This window comes from Narcine bancroftii, chromosome 5 (assembly GCF_036971445.1).
Source record: "Narcine bancroftii isolate sNarBan1 chromosome 5, sNarBan1.hap1, whole genome shotgun sequence".
In the NCBI taxonomy this organism is placed as follows: Eukaryota; Metazoa; Chordata; class Chondrichthyes; order Torpediniformes; family Narcinidae; genus Narcine; species Narcine bancroftii.
Genome location: NC_091473.1, coordinates 223,610,414 through 223,633,483, shown reverse-complemented (window position 1 = coordinate 223,633,483; position 23,070 = coordinate 223,610,414). Strand labels below are relative to the sequence as shown.

The 23,070-nt window shown below is 38.4% G+C and overlaps 1 protein-coding gene across 5 annotated transcripts in view; it reads right to left on the bottom strand.

Moving 5' to 3' along the window:
• The window catches only part of csde1 (cold shock domain containing E1, RNA-binding), a 112,544-nt gene that overhangs the window by 27,448 nt on the left and 62,026 nt on the right, over positions 1-23,070 (bottom strand). For all 5 annotated transcript variants that reach the window (XM_069941446.1, XM_069941450.1, XM_069941448.1 and 2 more), the window contains 4 exons: positions 20,313-20,477; positions 12,079-12,186; positions 2,898-3,073; positions 435-547 (listed from right to left, as the gene is read on the bottom strand). In XM_069941446.1, coding sequence (XP_069797547.1) covers positions 435-547; positions 2,898-3,073; positions 12,079-12,186; positions 20,313-20,477 — 562 coding nt within the window. The remainder of the gene's footprint in view (positions 1-434; positions 548-2,897; positions 3,074-12,078; positions 12,187-20,312; positions 20,478-23,070) is intronic.

Sequence of the window (23,070 nt, the reverse complement as noted above, 5' to 3'; positions counted from 1 at the left end):
CATAATTTAATACAAGCACAAAGTTATACTGCAGAATCCTGTTCAATTACTTGAATATTTCCTTGGGTCAATCTGTCTGCATTTGTAAAGTTTTATGTACAATGAACAGAAAAAGACCAGGCCATTGATTTTTTATATTCTAGGTCTTCATGCATATTTCTACTGTACATGGTTCTACTGGCTTCAGGTATTAACAAGAGGGCAGTAGAAATAAATGGAAAAATTTAACAAGGTGTTTACCAAATTATATCATGGCGTCATGAAAATAGATACCTTAGGACAATTACAGCAGATTTTAAACATTCAGTGATATGGCGACACAATAGTTTTTAAAAATTCTCATGTGCAAAGGAATTTTAACATGTCCTACCCAAATCAAATGTTAGCAGTTACATAAGAAAGACATTTACAATAATGAAGTTCATCTGACTCACCTGTTGTAATCTTGGCAACTTTTTCAGCACTCACTTTATTTCCTTTTCCCTTTGATGAATTGTATTCCACAACATCCCCAACTTCTAACTCATCAACATCACCTGAGAACTCACTGAGAATTTAAAACACCAATGTATGAAATGTAACAAACTCAAATACAGCACCGTTCAAAGGTTAAAGTGTATACAGCACATACATCCACACATTTTGAGCCGTCCAATACATCAAAATAGTCAAATATTGGCCGAGGTGTCAATACGTTGGTTAAAAAAATATCCAATAGCTTCAACCTTCACTGAGCTAAAGAGTACCCTACAAGTTTAAAAAAAATGACTGTCAGACACCTGAATGAATTTCAAAATTATGCTGCCTTTGATCCCTACCACTTGATGTCTCTAACTCTTGCTTTTGTAAGGTCCTGCTTGTTGTACCTTGTACAAAGGTAACTGGTCTGCTCACAAAATGACCTCTATCATTTTGGTACAAGTGATACACTTGCCTGAGGCAGATGTTTTTATTCAGATTCAACTTCATTTGACTTTAAGCTGTTAATAAAACTCACCAATTATTCGCAGGTGAGCCAGAACCACCACACCCTCCACTCTGAGCCAGGCATCCCATGCCAGAGACCACCCCTCTGAACCAACTCAACATCACACTCATCCACAATCCACTCCCATGATTTCTCCTGTGGTTGCATTTTATGTTTTGCAGCCTTGCAGAAATATAGCTGTAGGTCAGGGAGCCTCAGCTGTCCAGAGTTTCTGAACAATTCTCAAGTGACAGCCAGGCTTCATATACCAAAGGCTTCAGCTCTTCGACCATCCTGATGGCCTTTGGACAATCCACTATCATCTTTTAATGGTTCTTAAATGTTATGAATAATTATGTATTTCAAAAGTACCAGAGATTTGAAGTTAAATGTAAACAATATTTTATTTCTAGAGTTTTATGTTCAAATTGAATGTAAACAAGTTATGTACTTTTTCCAACCACAGTCTGTGACAGTATTCAAATTAACATGCAATGCCAAATACACTATCAATGGCTGGTATGAAGCTCAGAGTTCAGATTCATTTCATATCTGACCTGTCAATTCAATAGATTAACAATCCACCCTGGCCTCAATGCAGAGGTCAGTAGCAAAGCAGGGGATCACTGGCAGGTGCCCAAGAGATGAGCTTACCCACTGAGAGGATATCGCTGGAAATTGTCAGCAGAACCAAAAGCAAAAGTAACTTTTAGGCCCTCAAAGATAACAAAGATAGTTTAACAAGTTTCTTTCTCCACGTATGACTTATACAGGAAGGCAATCATATGGTGGAAGAATAAGGGGTATCTAATGTCCTGCTACCCTATAGTTTATAATCCTGGATTTTACAAATTTTTAAAATCTCATTTTTCCAGAGTGCAAATACAGAAGCTCAAGAGGGAATGATCAGATCTGTTAAATAATTTATAAACTTGGCCCTTAGCTCTTCACTTGGACCATTTTAAACATTTATTGTCTTCAATTTAAAGTACTACCTTTGAAGGAGAATATAAAGCTATTGCTTGTGGAGCAACTACATTGTAGCACAAATTTTCTTTTTAAAAAAGGAATTGAGCAATAGGAAGGGAATTGGAAAATTAGATGTAGTGAAGGAACATGGATCCCCTGCCCAGTTTAAATGGTAAATAATCTAGAAAAAATGTCATTGTGATTTATTTTATAAATAAAAGAGGGACCAGCAATATTGATTTATTTAATAAATAAAAGAGGGACCAGCGATATTGATTTATTTTATAAATAAAAGAGGGACCAGCGATATTGTGCCAGTGCCTTTAAATATGTTCTGCAGTATGAAACATTTTAGTGATGCCATTGCAGGTTATTGTTACCATCAGCCTAACAACCCTCCTTCTAGTACTTAGGACAGCATAGATGTCAGATTGAACAGTGCATAATAATGCTTCCAGTGTATTCCAATTATTTTTTTGGAACCAAAATGAGATTTTGGACATGCATTGGTAAAGAAAAAAATGAACCAAAGGAGATTATATGGTCAGTAAAGTTGATTTCCCCCCCCCTCTATTTTACATGCTAAATCCATCGGCTAATGAAATTTGTTTATAATATATCTGGCAGTTAAAATTCTCCACATATCATTAATGAATCCTGCTTGGTCAGAATTAAAGGGATGCTATTTGTGGATGGCCGAGCAGTCACTGATCTCATCATTTAGATGGCATCGTTTTATTTTTACTTGCACAATGTTTCAAACGAAACAAAAAGATGCAACACTGGAAATTCTAAAAATTAATAAAATCATCCAAATGTTTTTCCAAAAAATGCACTCCATCTAAATAGTCAGGCTTTCTGATGAGTTGGATGCTGAAGGGTCTTGTTAATAGCTGTCAAACATCCTCTCAGAATGTTTTAAAAAAAAAATGCAATACAAGTGGCAAATAATGTGGCTCACCTGTAGTGGAAGAAAATTTCTTGATCATGTTGAGATGTTTCAATGAAACCAAAGTTATCCTTCAATGCTGCCACGTATCCTATAAGTCTCTTGGCATTAGGGTTACGATTTAGAATTTTGATTGATACTGCACTCTGTAGACCAGTTCTTTTAACTTCACAAATGCTAAATTCAATCTACAAAAAGATTAGAGACAAGAGCTGCCTAAGAAATGGTTATTGAATTGACAATCAAGTGCCATTTAATAAACAGTGTAGGTGTATAAAACTAGAATGGACATCAATGGAAACACACCTTTATGGATACAGATCTGCAACAAGCCAGACAAAGTTTTCCCCACTTGCTACCTCAGCGCAAGTGATGTTAGTGATTGAATGATAACCAAAATTTTAGTTAAATGACTGGAACCAGCTTACAAATTGGCCACCAAAATGGAGTATCGTGTATTATGGGACAGAGGTGAATTTTGCTTTAATGCCCAGATTATCTTTGAGGAGCCTCAATCAAATAGGATGTGGGATTCTGCTTTAGCTGAATATTTGTGGTCAAAGGTCCATGAAAAATTGTTTCACTAACCACTTTAGGAGCAAAAGCATACATATTTAGAGTTTTTCCAACTTAAAAATAGGTTTTGATATTTCAACGAGTTTGTCCTACCAACAGCTGTTACTTGCAGATCAGATCTAAATTTGCTCACTATAGCAACTACTATCCATAAAAGTCGCTTGGAGGCTAGGTGGGCCTCTACTGTGATGAGTTTTGATATAATCCACCAAGACCGGATGAGTTTTTAAACTGCTTATTAACCCAAAAGAACTCAAATTTGGTAACAATAACGTGTGATGACGTCTATTTTTACTGACGACGAACATTTAATCTGTGGTAACGTCATGGTCAACAGAAAATATGCAAGCCTCACTCACCCACAGTCTCTATACTGCCATATTGTTCAATGTGAGCTAACAAACTGCTCCAACTGTGTGCAACCCCCACATGCGCCAACCCTCAGTCCATAGCGCATATGCACTGGAAGATGGCGAACATGCACGACTTTGGAGTCCTGGGATGCCACCGAAGCCCACAGCCAAAATTGCAAAATATAGCACATCAGCAGTAACTTTAATAGCAAAAGCACCTTTAATAGCAAGTTTCATTTAAACAAGATCTGTAGGTAAGTGCAAACTTATTTTAAATGCATTCAGAGATGGAACTTTTTGAAAGTGAGTTTGCAGCAGATAATCTGAAACTTTACTCACACACGAATTTAGTTTTCAAACTCATCCCATACTATTACCCTTTAATATTTGACAAAGGGATACATATGCACTCTCATTCTTTCAGACAAAAATTGAATACTGAAGCAGTATTCTACTCTACTGAGAGTAACGAGACACTGACAACTCGTTAGACAAACCACAGATAGTAGAGTGGGATATAGTTTTGTATGTATTGAAGTTATTTAACCAAAGTAACCAAAAATTTCTTTTTCCATTCACTTCCCAACCAATTTTTTTTTCCAAGTATCATTATCAATTTCTTGCTTTGAGAATCCAGTTTTTTTGGGGAATGTGTATTAATTATTATTTCCTCAAATCACTTTGTTCCAATAAATTCAACAAGTTTTCCCAACCCATTCTATTCATTCTTTTCTTAAAGCAGACTAGAATTATGGTCTGGCATCAGCTGTTCCATTAAAAGAAGCAAGTATTTTGTATTGAGTTGCTTTCTGCATCAGAATGCATCATTCACACATCTATTCAGACTTAGTGGATAGCATGAGTTAGTACTAAAAAATCCACAATGTTTCCAACATCAGGTCCTTTATAACCAAATGGACAGAACTCATAGGATCTGCTTTTGGCTGAAAACTTGGAAACTAGCAGGAAGAACTCCATGGGTCAAGCAGAATCTGGGGAGGTAACAGGGATGGTCAAAGTTTCAGGAGATCACCCTGCATCGGAGCTATCCTAATGCAGGATCTTGCTTAAAACAGTGACCATCTCTTCACCTCCCCAGATACTGCTTGACTGTCAAGTTCCTCCAGCTCATTGTTTATTTTCCCCATTCCGTTCCAATATTTGCAGTCTTCGTGTCTCCAGTAAAATTCGTACTTGTGCATGGAACTAAAACTATGCAATGTTATCTCAAGTTCATAGGTACCTGAATTTCTATTTTCTCAGAGTACAGATCACTCTACAGCATTTTAGAGCCTTTGTGCCAATCTACTTAAGCGTGGACATCTTGGGTGTCTTCAGAATAGTTTTTATTCATCAAGGCATTTCTTAAACAAATAAACCAGTTTTCCCAGAAAGAATTATTTGGCAATGTAAAGACTAATTTATTACTGGGTATGGTGGTGGGAGGGGGAAGAGAGAAAGAAAGCAGAAATAATTTCTAAGGATCCTAACCACCTCTTGAAAGAATGTAGACAGGTTTTTAAAAAGCGTTGGAATCTTCCATGCTGTTACAAAAAGTGGTTTATTCCAGATGAAAGGTTTAAGACTTGGTCTAAAAGGTGATTCCATGTTCACTAGTGGAAAAGTGTTTAATCAAATTAGGATTAAAAATTATTTGTAATACGTCTTCTCCCATGTTAATAGTTACAGTAAATTCTATGAAGTTCCTTTTCAAAAACAGCCAAATCTTGTACAGTGAACATTATCTTTTTAGATCAGCACTATTTTTTTTTTAATCGCGCAAACCAAAAGTGAAGACCTAATAATGTTGCTGGCACCAATTTCTGATAGCAATTTATCAGCAAGGATTATAAGAACACATGGAAGATTTACACAATGCATACCAGATTAGAAATTAACAACTCCATTCCAATGGAATGAGTGTAAATCTTTCTTCACTCAGTGGTTCTTGTTCTTCTTAATTGGGGATAAACCCTAGATTCTCAAGGTGGGGCTTAAGAAATATTTTAGTGGGGCATAGGAATATTTTGGGAAATAATTAAAAAGTTGATTTGGGAAAAAATCTTTGGCTTGGCTTCGCGGACGAAGATTTATGGAGGGGGTAAATAAACTTGCTATGTTGGTGTGAAAGATGAGACTTGGCAAAACCGTCAATATAACACAATTGTTTCAACTTCTAAGTAAAATCTGTTCTTTTTATTTTCCTAACATGTGTTTTTGCTCTTCCAATGTTTATCCGTTGTTTCTCATTTTAACTGTTATCCTTGGTTAACATTTTTTTTTTGACCGGTGTTATCATCCATTCCAAATGATCTCCTTGTTGACAAGAATTCCAAATGATCTCAACAATCATGTCTCCATCCATATCCCTTAACTTTTTCAGTTCAGTAGAGAGCGAGACCACTAGTGTATTGATTGGGGCTGGGGCCCGCCCCAGGCATCAGTCTGAGAGGGACGCCAAAATCAGAAAATAGAGACCCCAGAAAGTAAAGCATGAGGCTATGGCAGTTTTGACACGCACACTGCGAGAAAAAATGTCAGAAACCGCACTAGTGTTTTTTTTTTCGTTTTTTTTTAAAGAGTCAATATTCTTCCTTTGATTCGATCATTACTTTTATTACTTTTTCAATTCTAAAACATAAAATATTGATTAATCTGCTTCAGGGAGCTTGTGCTGTTGTATTAATCTGTTTCAGGGAGTTGTATATTTAAAATGAGCAGACCAAGCAAGCAAAAGATTCGTCAATATTCAGTGGAGGCCTTGAAGTTTGGGTTTATACCTGGTGTACACTCTGAATGTGCACTTTTAGCCTATTATGCCAACAGACTGACAAATGAATCAATGAAAGGAGGCCACCTTGAAGCTCATTTGAGGGTAAAACATTTGAACCATGTCAATTTAAAATTGGAATATTTTAAAATTACTGAAAGAGAAGTTTGAAATAGATCAAAAATCACTTCATTCGCTGCGCAAACTACAGCCCTGAATCGTACCCTTGAAGCTAGCTATGAAATTTCTCTGCTAATAGCAAATAACGGGGAGAATCATACCATTGGAGAGGAACTGATTAAACCCACAATATCGTTTCTCAAAATGCAAAAGGATGACAAAGATGTCAGAGCAATGCCCTTGAGTAATAGTGCTGTCTGCAACAGAACAGATGACATGCGTCAAGATGTTGAAAAACAGCTTATTGAGAAGATGAAATCATGAAAGTTCTCAATAGAATTGGGTGAATCTACCATACGGGACAGTGAGGCTCTGTTATGGGCATATGTGAGATATATTGATCAAGAAGAGTTTCAAGAAGAAATGTTGTTTTGTGAATCATTAGAAATAACCACTACTGCATTGATAGCTACAGCAAGCTCAAAAATTATTTGGATGAAAATGAAATACCAAGAGGAAACATTGTATCTTGTGCTGCAGATGATCCACCTGCTATGATGGGTTAAAAAAAAAACAGGATGTTTAAAATTAATGAAGGATGAAAATCCAAACATGTTGGTTGTGCATTGTGTTATCCACCGACAAAACTTGGTTGCCAAGAAAGTTTCCCCTGTTCTACCCTAGATATTGCATTCTGTGATCAAGTGTATCAATGCCATCAAAGCTAATGCCAAATGTGAATGTCCATTTAAGCAGTTTTGTGTCGATAAAAATGCAGAACAAGTGAGATTATTGCTTCAGATTGAAGTAGGTGGTTGTCAGAGGGAAACTGCCTCAAAAGGTTTATGGAACTGTTTGATCTCCTCAGCGAGTTTTTAAAGGACAAACCTGAAATGAAACTCTTGTTAACAACAGGTGGCAAAGCTTGCAAGTTACTTGACAAGACTAAAACTAAGTACATCGAACAAGCAATTCCAAGTTGCAACTATGATGCTTGTTGATGCAAAAACAAAGATATTTGGATTCATGACACTTCTAGAATGATGTCAAAGGAATATTTCTGCAAGAAACTTCAGTCAATTCTATTGGCTGAATAAGTGTGAGGTAACTAATGCTGCTACAAACATCATCGTTGACCATTTGATTACCATCTTCAATGATAGATTTTGTGATTTAAAGGCAATGGATTTTCCCCTCATGGTTAACTCAGCCATTGCTTGTGGACTTACCTGAAGTTCTCGTGCAATGTCAAGGAGTTATTGGAGTTGCAACACAAATCTGTGAAAACTCTGTTCAAAGTGAAAGGAACCATGTGGCTGTCCAAAGAGATGAAAAATACCCAAAGTCGACTACTTTAGCAAGGGAACTATTGATACATTTTCCATTGTCTTATTTAGTAGAATGTGGCTTCAGTGCTGTTAGTGATTTGCTGCAAGCTAAGAGAAACTGACTAGTGTTAGGTCTGCTTTGTTCATGAATGAGTGAGACAAACACCAGGCTGAGTTTTACCTAACAGGAGTACAAGGACACCTCCCCTTCTTGTTACTGCCCTGTACAGGGTAACTCCCTACACATTTCCATCTCATGATGTTTTACCTTACACTAGAAATTACAAAACTTGGAGATTTAAGGTTGAAACCAATAAAATTAGCCCCTTGAATCAAAAAATCTGCAGCCAGCATCAGGGGCAAGGTTCCCACTGAAGTGACAACAATTGTTGAATGTATGTTTAAGATGGTTGACATATTAAAGTAGTAGTTGAATATGAAATGTGTTCCAGTGTATTCCCGACATTCTTTCTTCTTTTCTTTCTTTGGCTTGGCTTCGCGGACGAAGATTTATGGAGGGGGTAAAAGTCCACGTCAGCTGTAGGCTCGTTTGTGGCTGACAAGTCCGATGCGGGACAGGCAGACACGGTTGCAGGGGAAAATTGGTTGGTTGGGGTTGGGTTTTTCCTCCTTTGCCTTTTGTATAGAAATACCCTTATAGTAAATTATTTAATTAGAACTTCTTTTGAATATATAACTTTATTTCGCTAATGGTGGGTTATATGTTTTTTTTTAATTAAAATGGGGCCTATGGTAAAAAAGGTCGAGAACCACTCGGATTAACAATACAGTCCCAAATAGCTAATTTAATGCAAGTGAACACAGAACGGAGAAGACAGAAATCTGCACCACAGGCCCTTTGGCCTGCAGTGTTGTGCCAACCTAATAACTACCTTAATAACTGCCTTGAATTTCCCTACTTTGTAACCCTCCATTTTTCTCAGTTCCATGTAGGTCTTAATAGCCTTTTAAAAGATCCTATTGTACTTGCCTCCACAACCATTTCTTCCATCACATTCCATGGGCACACCACGGTGTGAAAAACTTCTCTTGCATTCCCCCTGTACTTACTCCAAAGCACCTGAAATCTATGCTGCCCCCCCCCCCCCCCTCGTGTTAGTCATTTCAGCCCCATGGCCTCTGGCCATCCATGCAAAGCCTCATCATCTTGTTCACTTCTATCAGGTCACACCTCATCCTCTAGTTGCTCTAAGGAGAAAAGACCAAATTCGATCAACCTATCCTCTCCAATCTGCACCCTCTCTATAGCATCCACATCATTCCAGTAATGAGGTGACCAGAACTGAACACAATATTCCAAGTGGGGTTTAACCTCACAGCTCTTGAACTCAATTCTATGGTTAATGAAGGCCAACACGCCATACACTCTTACCAACACTATCTACCTGTGCAGCAGCTTTGCATGTCCTGTGGACACTGACCCCCAAAAGCTCAGTTCTTCCACACTGCTCAGACTCCTCCCAATTAACATTGTATTCTGCCTTCAAATTTGACCTACCAAAATTAACTACTTCTCACTTTTGAGTTAAACACCATCTACCACTTCTCTGCATCCTTTCAATGTCCCTCTGTAACCTCTGGTAACTCCGCAGGGTATCCAAAATACCACCATTTTTTGTCATTTGCAAAGTTATGAATCCATCCTTCCACTTACTCATCCAGATCATTTATAAAAAAAAAATCACAAAAAGGGGTCCCAAAACAGATGCCGGCAGAACATCACTGGTTACTGAGCTCCACATAGAATACAAACCATCTAAAACCATCCTGACTTCTCTGGCCATGCCAATTCCACATCCACAAAGCAAGGACTCCTTAGATTCCAAGCATCCTTACTTTCTGAGTCTTGCAAGGGGAACCTTATCAAATGCCTTACTGAAATCTATATACACTATATCCACCACTTTACCTTTATCAATGTGCTTTTTTACATCTTCAAACAATTTAATCAAGTGCATGAGACAACTTTCCCCTGACAAAGCAATGATGATCAGATTGTGCCTCTCTAAACGCTTGTAAATCCTGTCAGGATGTTCTCCAACAGCTTGCCCACCCGGAAGCAAGACTCATTGGTCTATAATTTTCTGGGTTATTCTCTATTCCTTTTCTTGAAAAGGGGAATAACATTTGCAACCCTCCAATACTTCTTTTGTTCCCTCTGATGATGCGAAGATCATCGCCAGTGGCTCAGCAATCTCCTTTCTTGTTTCCCACAGTAGCCTTGGGCAAAGCTTGTCTGGACCTGATGATTTATCCAACTTAATGCTTTTTTTTTTAAAGCTCAACACATTCTTAATGTCATTTAGGCATGACTTTGGATAAAGCTACAAATCTTGCATCATTCTTGTCTAATAGTGAAGATAAACTCCAATCATCTAAAATTATCTTCATGTTACATGTCTTGCAGTCATATTAATCCTGAAATCATTGCACATACAATGTGCAGAAAGGAATTCTACAATATTGATATTGATACTACCCCGTTTCCTCTAAAGTGTCCTCTTGCACCATTTCAACGTGAATATGCACAGGAAACATATTGCTTGCAGTAGTCATCACATCTGAAGACAACATGGCAATATTTCAAATTGTCATGTAAGATTGGATTTAAGAACAAGGAATTGGTAAATAGCCTGCTGTTCTCAACTATGGCCACATGGTGATGCTGCATTTTAAATGGCTAAATTGCATCTGAGAGGTGCGGCAACAGTTGAAAGGAAGAAGATACAGTAATGGGAGAATAAATAATCACTTTAAAAAGGTTTGCATAGTATAACTGAGTGCGTTGATAGGTATTATTTTACCATGCAATTAAAAGGCAACATTATCCCAGTTTCCCTCAAGCAAATCCTTGGTGGTAGGAACATACCAATGAATTTTTAAAAATGACAATAAATTGCACCAAAAACTACTTCAGTAATTAACCTCCTATTGATGCAAAGACTTTCAATCTTAAAATACGATGGAATAAAGTGCAAAAGCTGAACCTAATCTGGGGAAAGGTAGCGTACAATTATCATACATGTCAGCATACAAGATGACTGGTGTACAAGATAACTCCAGAATTTCCACTTACAATGTAGGTTCTGAGCTACACTCACTGTACAAGACTGCCCCAAATCTGCAACTTACCAGTAATACTGTCACAATATTTTAAAAGCAAATTACCCAGTTAAGGTTTACATTTCATTAACATATTTTAAAATAAGTCCCCGCTGGTTCTTTTAATAGGCCGTTTATATGTCTGACGGCAGTCAGACTGGACTGATGGACCCCACAGGGAAGCGCTGAGACAATGTACAGGTTCAGATTTTATACTTGGTGCGGGGGAGTGCTGAGATTTCTCTGCAAAAGTTTGGATTTTATACTTGGCGCAGGAAACCAGTGAAACTTTGCTGTTTGGATTTTTATACTTGCCATACAAGATGACCCTGGTTTTGGGGTGACATTTTTAAGAGTCAAATACAGTCTTCAATGCCGACATATACAATACAATAAAAACTTGCATAACAGCAGACACATGGGTACCTCCTTGCTGAAGAGCTCAAGCCTGAATCATTGGTGATGTATCTTTACCATCACTCTATAAAATACACTGTTTGACCTGCTGAGTTTCTCCAGCATTATCTTCTTACAGGGAACCTCACCAGCTTTAAACTTCATTCCACTGATGATGTGCAATGATCACTGTTACTCGAACAGCCTACCCAAACACACTGTTCCCTGGATTGGCACCCTTTTCTTGAACCACTATCCATTTTAGTCTTGAATTCTCATGTGCAAATTCTTAGCAAGGCCAAATTATTTTATTAAAACAATTATCGGGGAAGAATTAGTTTTGCAGTAAATATGAAATGCAGAAAAATATTCTAAAATGTATCACTAGAGGCATCTTTAATATGGAACTACTTTTTTGACTGCCATTAGATTTTGGTCCAGTTATCACTGAAAATATCTGAACAACTGATATTTTAACCCAAGTAGCAAATATAAAATTGAACTGGTAAAAAATTAGCTTTGTGTACCTTATCACCAAGTTGAGGAATTGCACATCCTTCCAGCTCTTTTATATGGTAGGGTACAGTCATTCTTATCCCAGCTTCGTCATATGCAATTACTCCCTCTTCTGAATCCTGAAGAATTACAAAATAGGAAAGGTTCAGCAGTGGTCAGCTTACCCTAACACATTAACCAGACCCAAGTTAGCAAAATGGTGGGTGGGTGTCTCTCTCTATACACACACAAACATATATAAATATAATAAATATATATATTATATATATTTATTATATGTATGTATATTGAACAAATGTACATTCCACAAAAATCCACTTTAAAAAAATGTAAAATTAATATTTTTCAAATTTCAATAGTTAGAAGACTACATATTCTTTATTTTCCACAATACATGCATTAAATTTTCTCTTCTGGAATGCATTACCCATATCCAAGTGGTGCATCTCAGTTTCCTTAGTTACCACACAAATGAAAATTTAAGAATGAAAGACAAAAATAATGGTGTGTCCTTGTGCACAAATCCTTGGAAGTCAATATGCAGGCCTTACAAGACCAGCAATGGCAAGCTGGCTTTTGTTGCAAAGGATATGAATAGGAAAGACTTTTGCACCAATTATACAGGGTCATGGTGAAATCACATTTTTATTATCATATTCAGATCTGGCCTTTCCTCCAATAGATTTATACATACCGGAGGGGATGCAGGAAAAGCTCACCAGATTGATTGCTGGAATTGCCAATAGCAGGGTGATAAAATTTGGTTTGTCACCCAAAGCTCACTGAAGGAGGCTGGGCTTGAACACCATATTAAGAATGAGAAGTGATGACATTGATTCATACAAAATTATCACAGGGAATCATAACATCGATGCAGGAAAGTTGTTTCTTGGGATGTTTTGAAAGGATGATCAGCAGAGTTGAGGAAAAATTTCTTCAGAGTGTGACAAATCCTTGTGATTCTTTACCAGTAAGGTGGTGGACAGTGAATTTCAAAGAGATCCATTAATTTTTTTGAACAGTAAGTGAAAACAGAGCTGAGAAAGACAAATCAGCCATGATCCTGATAAATGGCAGATAGACTTAAAGGGCCAGAAGGGACACTTTTGCTCTTAATGATGTCAATAAATTTTGGTGGAATATATTCATGAAGCATACAATGAAATTGCTGCCAAAACTCTTCAGCCCCTTGCCCCAAATTCAAGTTTCTTCAGTAATCTTCCTTCTTGCCATCCTGTTTGGAGTATGAATGGTTGCCTGATGATTACACTCGTGTTCAGGTTAACTACCAACTCCTCTTGTAGCAAATCTGTTCTTGCTTATGTGCAGCAGGGCCTTGGACAGCATTCACACCATCTAATTACCTGGCACAAATGCTCACTGCTTGTTTTGACCTTCTGCTACAAGGAAGAATCTAACCATTATACTTTAACAATCAATAACATTACCACTAGAACGTTATTTGGTCTTGTCCTATAAATTCTAGGTGTTGTAATCATTTAAAAAGTCCAAAGCAGGGTCTTTACTTACAACTAATCCATTCCCAACTAAGGACCTTCACCATCTACAAATGTACTTCAGAAAGCAACTGGGTGTCAGTATTCTTTATTTGCTCAATTAATACAGCTGCAAGTTGTTGCAATCTATATTAAAGCACCAAAAGTGGATGCCATTCCTTGTTAAGAGCATATTGTTGATGTATATGCATGAAGATGGTGTCACATTTGTGGCCCGAAATGTGAAGTTAATAAAACATTAAACACAAATTTTATCAGGTAAACTTCTGAGTGTCTTTATTCTCCCGTTTCCTTTGTTCTCCTGCTTGTGTTCTTATCTCTCTCTCATACCACGTGACTTTCGGTATATCTCATACATATTCATTATCATGACATCCCTCCTTTAATCAGAAATAAACTTTACCTTCACTTATCAATATCCCTCGGAAACATACAAACATCGTAACTAATGGTAATACTATAACTCAACTACATAAAATTTACTTCCTACAGCATTCATAAATGCATAAGATTAAAATACTGTCCCAAAGTTCTTATTAAAACTATGGCACAAAGTCTTCGTATCGTTTGGGCACTTTCCGGTTTCGTTTCAGCCTGCCTGCGATATTGTCGTCGCTTCTCGGTTGTTCACTCTCGGCGTCGGAAATACTGCTCACCACGGCTTCGGGTGTTTCTGGCGCTCTAGTCACTTCATCAGGAGTGCTGGTAACTGCCTCTGGAACATCATCAGGTCTCTCAGTTTCAGCATCTAGTATTGGCCTTTCAACCTCATCGCTCGATGCATCTCTGGACTGGTACCTTTTTACACTTGATACATTTCTCTTATACAGGACTCCAGTCGGAGACTTGACTGTCACCATACTGCCACTTCTGGATACGACAGTATAGGGTTGATGGTAATAAGGTGTGTCTAGCTTACCACCAGTTTCATGCCTCACTAGAACATTATCTCCTGGCATGATGTCTGAGTACTTGGCTCCGCGTTTCAAATCTGTGTACAGCTTTGCTGCACCTTTCTTTTCAGCATTGTGGTCCCTCATCTCCTGGTCGTCTCAGATTTCCTTTATTTCTGGCATTTTTGTGCGGATTTTTCTCCCAAAAAATGCTTCTGCAGGACTTTTTCCAGTGGTTGCATGAGGCGTTGCTCGATAGACAGCCACATAAGATAGCAATGCTTCTCGCCAATTTTGTCCTTCAGCGTGTGCAATCCTCAATCGTTTTTCAATGGACTGATTTTGTCTCTCTACTTCCCCGTTGGCTTGCGGCCATTTCGGAGTTACTTTATGATGGTGGATACCTGTGGTCCTCGTATTCCGCAAATGTCTCTGAAATGAATTGTGGACCATTGTCAGAGTATAATGTAACAGGTAATCCATATCTTGCGAATATCTCTGCTAACGCTTGTATTGTTTTTTCAGTGGTTGTCGACTTCAACACCACGTACTCATAGTATCTGCTGTAGTAATCTATCACTACCATAATTGATTCACCCGTCGGTAAAGGTCCAAGAAAATCAACAGCTATGTTGATCCATGGTCCTGTCGGAAGTTGCGTACTCCGGATCAGTTCTGGCGGATTGACTTGTGATTTGACATCCGTGTAAGTCTGTGTCCCATGAAGTCCATTTCTGACACACCGAACTGGGACTTGTTTCCATTCACGGTAAGGCCTGCCTCCTGTAGTCTAGATAGTACACGCCTCAACCGTTTGTCATGCTCTTCCTTCGTTGGTGCATGGACTATGATGTCGTCAGAAATGTTGGCAACTCCAGGAATGCCTTGAATCACTCGATGGATTTCATACTGGTAGATCTCCGAGGCTGCATTAATTCCAAATGATAGTCTCTTGTAATGATACAATCCACAGTGAGTCACAAATGTTGTCACATCTCGGGAACCTGGATCCAGCTCTAATTGATAATAGCCCCATTTCAGATCAATTTTTGAGAATACCTTGCTGGTAGTTAGTTCTTGAAGTATTTCCTCCACTGTTGGTATAGGGTGTCGTTCTCTAATTATAGCTTCATTGGCCATTCTCATGTCAACACATAGTCTTATGTCACCCTTTGGTTTGGGCACAATCACTACGGGACTGACCCATTGTGTCGAATGTTCCACCGGTTCAATAATGTCTTGTTCGATCAATTCTTTAATTTTGGCTTCGACTTTCCCACGAAGTCCAAACGGAGTTCGGCGCATTGGTTGTGCCTTGGGTTTGACCGTTTCATCTACCGCTAGCTTCAATTGTCGACCTTTCAGCTTTCCTACTCCTTGGAAGACTGCGGGGAATTCTTGCTTCATATCCTCGTATGACTGAATTGAATTGACACAAGCTCCAATATGAAGTATTGCCAGGTCTTGCGCTGTGCTTCTACTCAACAATGGTTCTCCCCTCTCTTCTATGACCATAAACTCTGCTTCGGTGTACTTATCTCCATCTTCAACAGTTGCAGTAAAACATCCAATGGTCTGCAATGGCTTGGTTGCTGTGCATGGATAGTTTCTTGCAACACTTCTTTGAGGTACAGATGATCTTTTTCCTTTTCAACTTCTCCCATAAATGTCGATCAATCACATTACTGTCATTGCCTGAGTCTACAATGACCTGCACTATCACTCCACCAATGATCACTGGGACCTTCTCATGATGTCCTTCATTCAACGTAAATTGGTAACAACTCTGTTCCTCCTGGGTATCATCACCGTCACCGTCTATCTGGCAAATGGTATCTTTCTTTCCAGGATAGTTTCCTTTCCCCCAGGCTTTGCCTTTGGAAGTTGTACTCTTCCTCTTCTGGTCTGCATTGGACTTGCTTTTGCACTTCTTTGCAAAGTGGTCCTTACCTCCACACTTTCTGCAAACTTTGCCTTTGGCCGGGCAATATGGGTCTTTTCCAAAGTGACCTCGGTTTCCACATCGATAACACTCCACGTCCTGTGTCGACGTATATCTTGGCTGGTTATGGCGATGTGAGAGCCTCTTAATTTGCTGGCTTGAGTTGTCTTTTAGGGTTATGGTATGAAATTGCCCTTCAACAGCCTCTAATGCAGCAGCAATGGTTAAAGCATCGGTGAGTTCCAACTCACTCCCTCTTTCCAGTCGACGTCTTCTGAGTTTATCTGATCTGCAGTGCTGTACGACTTGATCCAATAATTGGTTGTCCAAATCAGCTGGCATGTAATTGCATCCAACAGCTAGCTGGCATAGTCTCGTCACGTACTGAGCAATTGTCTGGCCATCTTCTTGTCTCGTTCTCTGAAACAAATGGCGTTGAAATGTAGCATTCGGTGTCACTACATAGTGTGCATTTAATGCATCTACCGCTTTCCGGTACTCATCTTTTCTTCCAGTATTCAAAAGTGTCTTAAATGTTTCCCGAACTGCGGATCCTGCGGTGAAAAGAAGTAACGCCCTCCTCTGCGCTTTTTGTTCATCTGTACCGGTATGTAGAAATAGGCCACGACTGTCGGCGTAGGATTCAAATTCTTCCAGCCATGCCTTCCACTTCACACTTACAGTGCTTGCATCACCAGTCGGGTCAAAATGAGCAATTCCACTATGTGTTAGAAAGTCACAGTTTGTACCAGCCATGAGGAAATATTCCAGTCCCAAAAGTACTGAGTCAAAGAGAAAATTCTTATCACCTTGAAGTTGTCTGTAATCTTGTTTAGTCTTTAATTTTCTTCAAGCTTCTTTCATCCTCGTCGCCAATGTCACATTTGTGGCCCGAAATAAAACATTAAACACAAATTTTATCAGGTTAACTTCTGAGTGTCTTTATTCTCCCGTTTCCTTTGTTCTCCTGCTTGTGTTCTTATCTCTCTCTCATACCACGTGACTTCCGGTATATCTCATACATATTCATTATCATGACAGATGGATTACTCGAGGCCATTCAAATCCACCAACTCCATGCATTGCAAGGACTCCGCTGACCAATTGATCTGCTTTGTATTCATGATTCTTTTTTGTTTGAAAATGTTTCACTGAAGCCAAAGCCTTCCTAAGCTTAAACAAAAAGTTTCTAATGTCTCTTGCCCCCTTAGAATGCAAAAATCTCCATCTCTTTATTTGTTAGAATTTACTTTCTCCCATTCCTTAGATCAATAACTTTGAATCCAAGTTATTTTTAAACAACTACTTCACTCCAGTAACTTTTTAAATCTTTGTTTGGTTTGATGGGATGTTTTTGCCAATTACAGCTCCAGTGTTCTTTCATATAACTGCTCTCCTTTCCCCATTTAATATTAGATGCTGTTTGGAATTCACATTTTATTGTTAAAATCAGAAATGGACTTGGCAATAAACTTGTCAGTGCGTTGAATTTCACAATGCCGACATTTTATGTAGAATTTAAGTAGTGCAATTTTGCTCTCTGAAATATAGATCAAGGATAGTTCAATTACATTATATAGATCAGTGGTTCTCAACCTTTTCCTTTCCACTCACATACCACTTTAAGTATTCCCTATGCCATAGGAGCTCTGTGATTAGTAAGGGATTGCTCAAGGTGGGATGTGGGTGAAAAGAAAAAGTTAAAAAAAACACTTTTAATTGTCCCTAATTGACCCGTTATGTGCACATTTTCATAACTCCAAAGGAAATGGGCCCATGACAATTTTTCTCAAGCAAAATAGTTCAATAACAATTGGGTCTCAAGCAGTAATACTCAACCTTCCCTTCTCACCCACATCCCACTAAGTAATCCCTATGCCATCGGTACTCTGTGATTAGTAAGGGATTGCTTAAAGTGGTATTTTGAGTGGAAAGGTTGAAAACCACTGATATAGATACTGCTGGACCAGGAGATAAATTGGCTCAAAGAAATGTTTGGTAATTTGAGCCGTCTAGGTCATGTACACTCATCTCATTTTACTGGATTGTGGTAGTTCCTCAAGCAGAGGAACGGGAGATGGGTGAGATGCAAAACAAGCCCTGCAGACACTTCCTACAACTGTGATCTCGTTCACCCACACCTGATTTGGCTTCATAGTTCTCTCGTACATAACAAAAATAGCACATCAAAATGCAAAGACACTATTTTGAAACCAAAATATCATGGAAATTAAACAGAAGGTAGAAACTCTGTCCTCTAAACTATGCCACACCTGCATAAAGCAAGATTTAAGGTGATAATTTTTCAGCAGATTTTCCACGTACACAATTGTCCAGTCTAATCTACTTTAACATCTGATGGGGAGACCTGGCCTGAAATTTATAGCCAAGTTTTGTATCAAAGAGCAGTCAGGATACTTTAATTTTCCTAATGCAGATAAAGACAAAAAAAATGTAAGTTCTATCCATGAATTAGAGTAATTTTAATACAAATTGAGTCATGATTCTGAAACTCAATAAAGTGTAGAAAACAAAATTTCAGTTATCGGTTCTAACCTAATTATGAATCCCACTAAAAAATACAACATTTCCATAAATCCATTAGTGGATAAGGTTGGGAGCCATGGTAGCAAGACGAGACATCTGTCCACTAACCAACTCTGGCAGCTCGATAAATATTCTGCGCAGATCATTTCATAAATCATTCAGAATCAGATGTCTACAATACAGATGAAGGCCATTCAATCTATGCTAAATAGACGCCATTTTGTTCTGTGCTCTTGTTCTTTGCTCTCTAATTGACTTACTGAATTAATTTTAACCACTTTTGAGAAACCACAGATCTTGATAATTATTTGAGAATATTTCATGAATTTCATTAAGATCTGTTTTTTCCATTTGTTTTAAATCTAAGAGCTTGATCTTTTATTATTGACTCACCATTCAAGAGAGGGGGGGGGAAAAAACAAGTAGTTATGAAAAGCCCTCACTTTGACAACTTTGATAAGATCAATTCTGCTTTCTCCATTCCATGATTGGAATAATATAGCAGCTTTGTTAATATTTCTAAAGCTGGTTCATTCTTACCACAATTGGTTTGGGTATAGACATACTGCAAAATAAGCAGCATGCTGAATTCAAGCAACTGACAACCCAACCAACCAGCAAAAATAATAAAGGACGAAGACATAAAATTAAAATTAGTAATAAATAAAAATGTAAACAGAAGTTTAAAATTGTAAAAATGTTTTCCAAAGCAACACACAACTCCTTGAAGATGGGAGAAAACATTCAGCCTGCGCTGCCCAAGTCGTGCCCTGACTACGGCAGCTGTTTGAATAAAGTTGTGTTTAAATAAAATAGCATCGCTCTGGATGAAGAGCTGGCCAGTGCCGCTTGCTGCTGGGGCGACTCTCCCAAAACTTCTCCTCATCTAGTAAGAGTTTTTAATGCTTTTAAATATATTAGTGAAGCTTTATCTATAAACTTGGCAGGGGTGAGGGGGTTAATTATGATGGCAGCAGTTAGCTCTAGCAACCAGGGTTCGAATTTAAATTTTTTAAGTTATGGGAATTACCTGATTAAAGTGAACTTTACATAATTAAGGACCACAATACTAATTTTTTTCAAATTAGTTTACATTTTGCACTACCTTTTGTTTTTTTTTAAACTGCATAATTCTTAATGCAGGTGTATTAGTTAGGCACTGCAAGAGTCTGTCAAAGTCAACTGGAAAATTTACATACCCAGCATCCTCAATCCCCAGGGATTTACTGTAATCAGTTCCCCTGAATTCGACACGAGTCAAAATTTCAAAAGATACCACGTCCAAAATGATATTCTTTAAATGATAGTCAAACTTCAATGTTTCATATTGATTCAAATCATATTACCTTTTCTTTACTCTTAGCCGGGCTGGTAGACTTCGATATTGAACCAGCAGCTTCTTTCTCCACCACTCCAAAGTAACGTTGCTCAGATTGTGTATGAAATGACACCGTCCCCTTTGGAAGCTTTTTAATACGGATTGCATGGTTCCTTTGAGCTGAAAGAACATCCTGGGGGTGAGGGAAGAAAGAGAGAGAAACTTATTAACAAAGATTTACAATTTTTCACAGATCAGCACAACACCCAAAATATAATTGCCAATCACATGTAATCAATATAAAAATGCAATATTTAAGATACAACTTTTTAATAATTTAACCCCCCCCCCCCATATTGATTAGAAGCAGTAAAACATGGAACAGTTTCATTCTTCTTAAGCAGACAGAGCTTTCTTTTGTAGGAGTATTGACTTTCCCTAACCAGCTACATTTACAATACCCTAGGACTGAATTACTTACCAGTGTTAAAGTTTGATTCAGTGGTTTAATAAATGACAGCTGTGTAGTATTGATCATTGCTCCAATATATCTTGGAATTTGAGACTACAGCCTCAAGGTAAAAATATTGTGCTTTTATTGCACCATGACGTTCTGTGTAAAAGGTATGAACATGGAATTTTGTTTGGGGGGGGGGTGGGGCCGTCATTGTAGTCCCACCTTTAAGCCAGCAGTGGAGGTAGTCACAGCACCAAATCACATTATGTTCACGTTGTTTGGTTTAGTGTGTAAAAAAGTAAAACAGGCTTAATCGTGGGTCTTTACTGCAGTACTGTGGGATCTCTATGTAAAAAGGGCTAACGACACCTTTTTCTCTCTCACCTTCTCTGCTATGAATGAGTAGGATGTAGCATATTCACAACCATCTCAGAGTAATCCATCAATAAAAACATTCATGATAATTTCCAGTGATGATTTCGGTCACTCTTTTAAAACAGACACTCTCCAAGTGATTCACCAACCAACTCCAAGATGGCTAACCTTGCCAACTGAACTTAATTGAAGTGGTATAATTGAAGTTAAAACAAATATTAATCAGATGCAAATGAAAATTTTCCCTTGATCTTATATAATAGTTTATACGAGCCCCAAAATATTACTGATTAATGAATTTCCTAGTGTTCAGTCATAGTTATCTCATAAGTGGTAAATCTTCGTCTAGACCAGTGATTCCAAACTTTTTTTAAAAACTCGCTGCTGCCCCCTTGGCCTCCAGGAATGCCACCGAGACCAGATCTCGCAAGAACGCCTTGACGCCATTTACTTTGCTCACTACTGCCACCCCAAGTCAAGTCAGAAAATTACTGCACTGGCTTCTTCATTAAACTTTGCAGCACACTGAATAATAGCAAGATAGAAGGTTCGGACTGCTCCCTTTTCCCTCACTGCACCTTTGCCATCTTTCCACTGCCCACCTGGGGGTGGGGGGTGGTGGCAGCATCCACTTTAGGAATCACTCATCTAGACATTTCCCACACCTTGTACATTTGTGGAGACCTGTGTGGACACTGAATATTAAATGGTGGTTCAATTTTGGGCACGTGGCTTTACTGTCCAGCAACATCGTCCACATGCACATAGAATTAGTCACTCTTCCAGCAGTTATGATGACAACTTGACGTTTGTGTTGTGCACAATTCTGGTCATCCAGCTTGAGGAATGGTACCAAGCTGGAAATGGCACAGAAAAGATTCCCAAGAATGTTAATGAGACAGGTCGGTTTGAATTACAAGGACAGGTTTGACCTTGCTCCCTGGGGATTTTGAAGAGGCTTATAAAATCATGATGTACAGATGAGGTAAATATTCAGACATTCACAGGGTAGGGGGAAAATCTAAAACCAGAGAGAATGGGTTGAAGATGAGGAGGGAAAAAGATGGGAGAGATCCAAAGGAAACCTCCCCCCACCACACAAGAGCGTGGTGGATATATGGAATGAGTTGCCAGAGGAAGTAGAGGTGGGTACAACACAAAATACATTGACACAGGTACATAAGGTTTAGAGGGATATGGGAAAAACAAGCAAATGGAACTAGCTTGGATAAGCAACTCAATCAGCATGCACAAAATGGGCAGAAGGGCCTGTTCTATGCTGTAAAATTCCAACTCATTACAAGAACTGTTCATTTTCTCCACACAAGGGTAAGATCATACCTCATCTTTGATCACAAAACCTGACATTTTCAAACATTAATGCTTCTTGCAAGGTCACAGTAAGATATTTAAAAATTTCTGCATTTATATCAAAGGCCAATCTTACATGAATTAGTTTAAAGCACTGGAAGACAAACACCAGCTGTCAATGTAGGTGAGCAAGTCGAGACAATACTCCCTCACAAAATGCTGTCTGTCTCTAATTAGTTATTAGTGATTTCAAACTTATTTACTCAATTCTCCCCCTGCCCCCATCTCCACTCCTGCCGATTTCCTTTCTTTGTAAAGGACTGTTATGTTCCACAGGATACCATGTTTTTCTGACACCTGAAGTGCTCCATTTTCAGAAGCTAGATTAAGGATCCAACTTTTAGTTCAGGCATTCACAAGATGATCCTAGCACGTTTACCAAAGCTACTATTCCTCCAACCAGATCCAAAGTGAATTCAGTATAATACACACCAATTACTATTTTGCAATAGCAAGGCACAGTTTGATACCACCTGCTGTAAGCAAACTGCCAAACTTCAGATTTGAAATAATGACAATGTCCTTTTTAGAGTGAGCAACAAACCAGGAGCCATGGGTAGGTACTGTTCCATTATCAGATCAA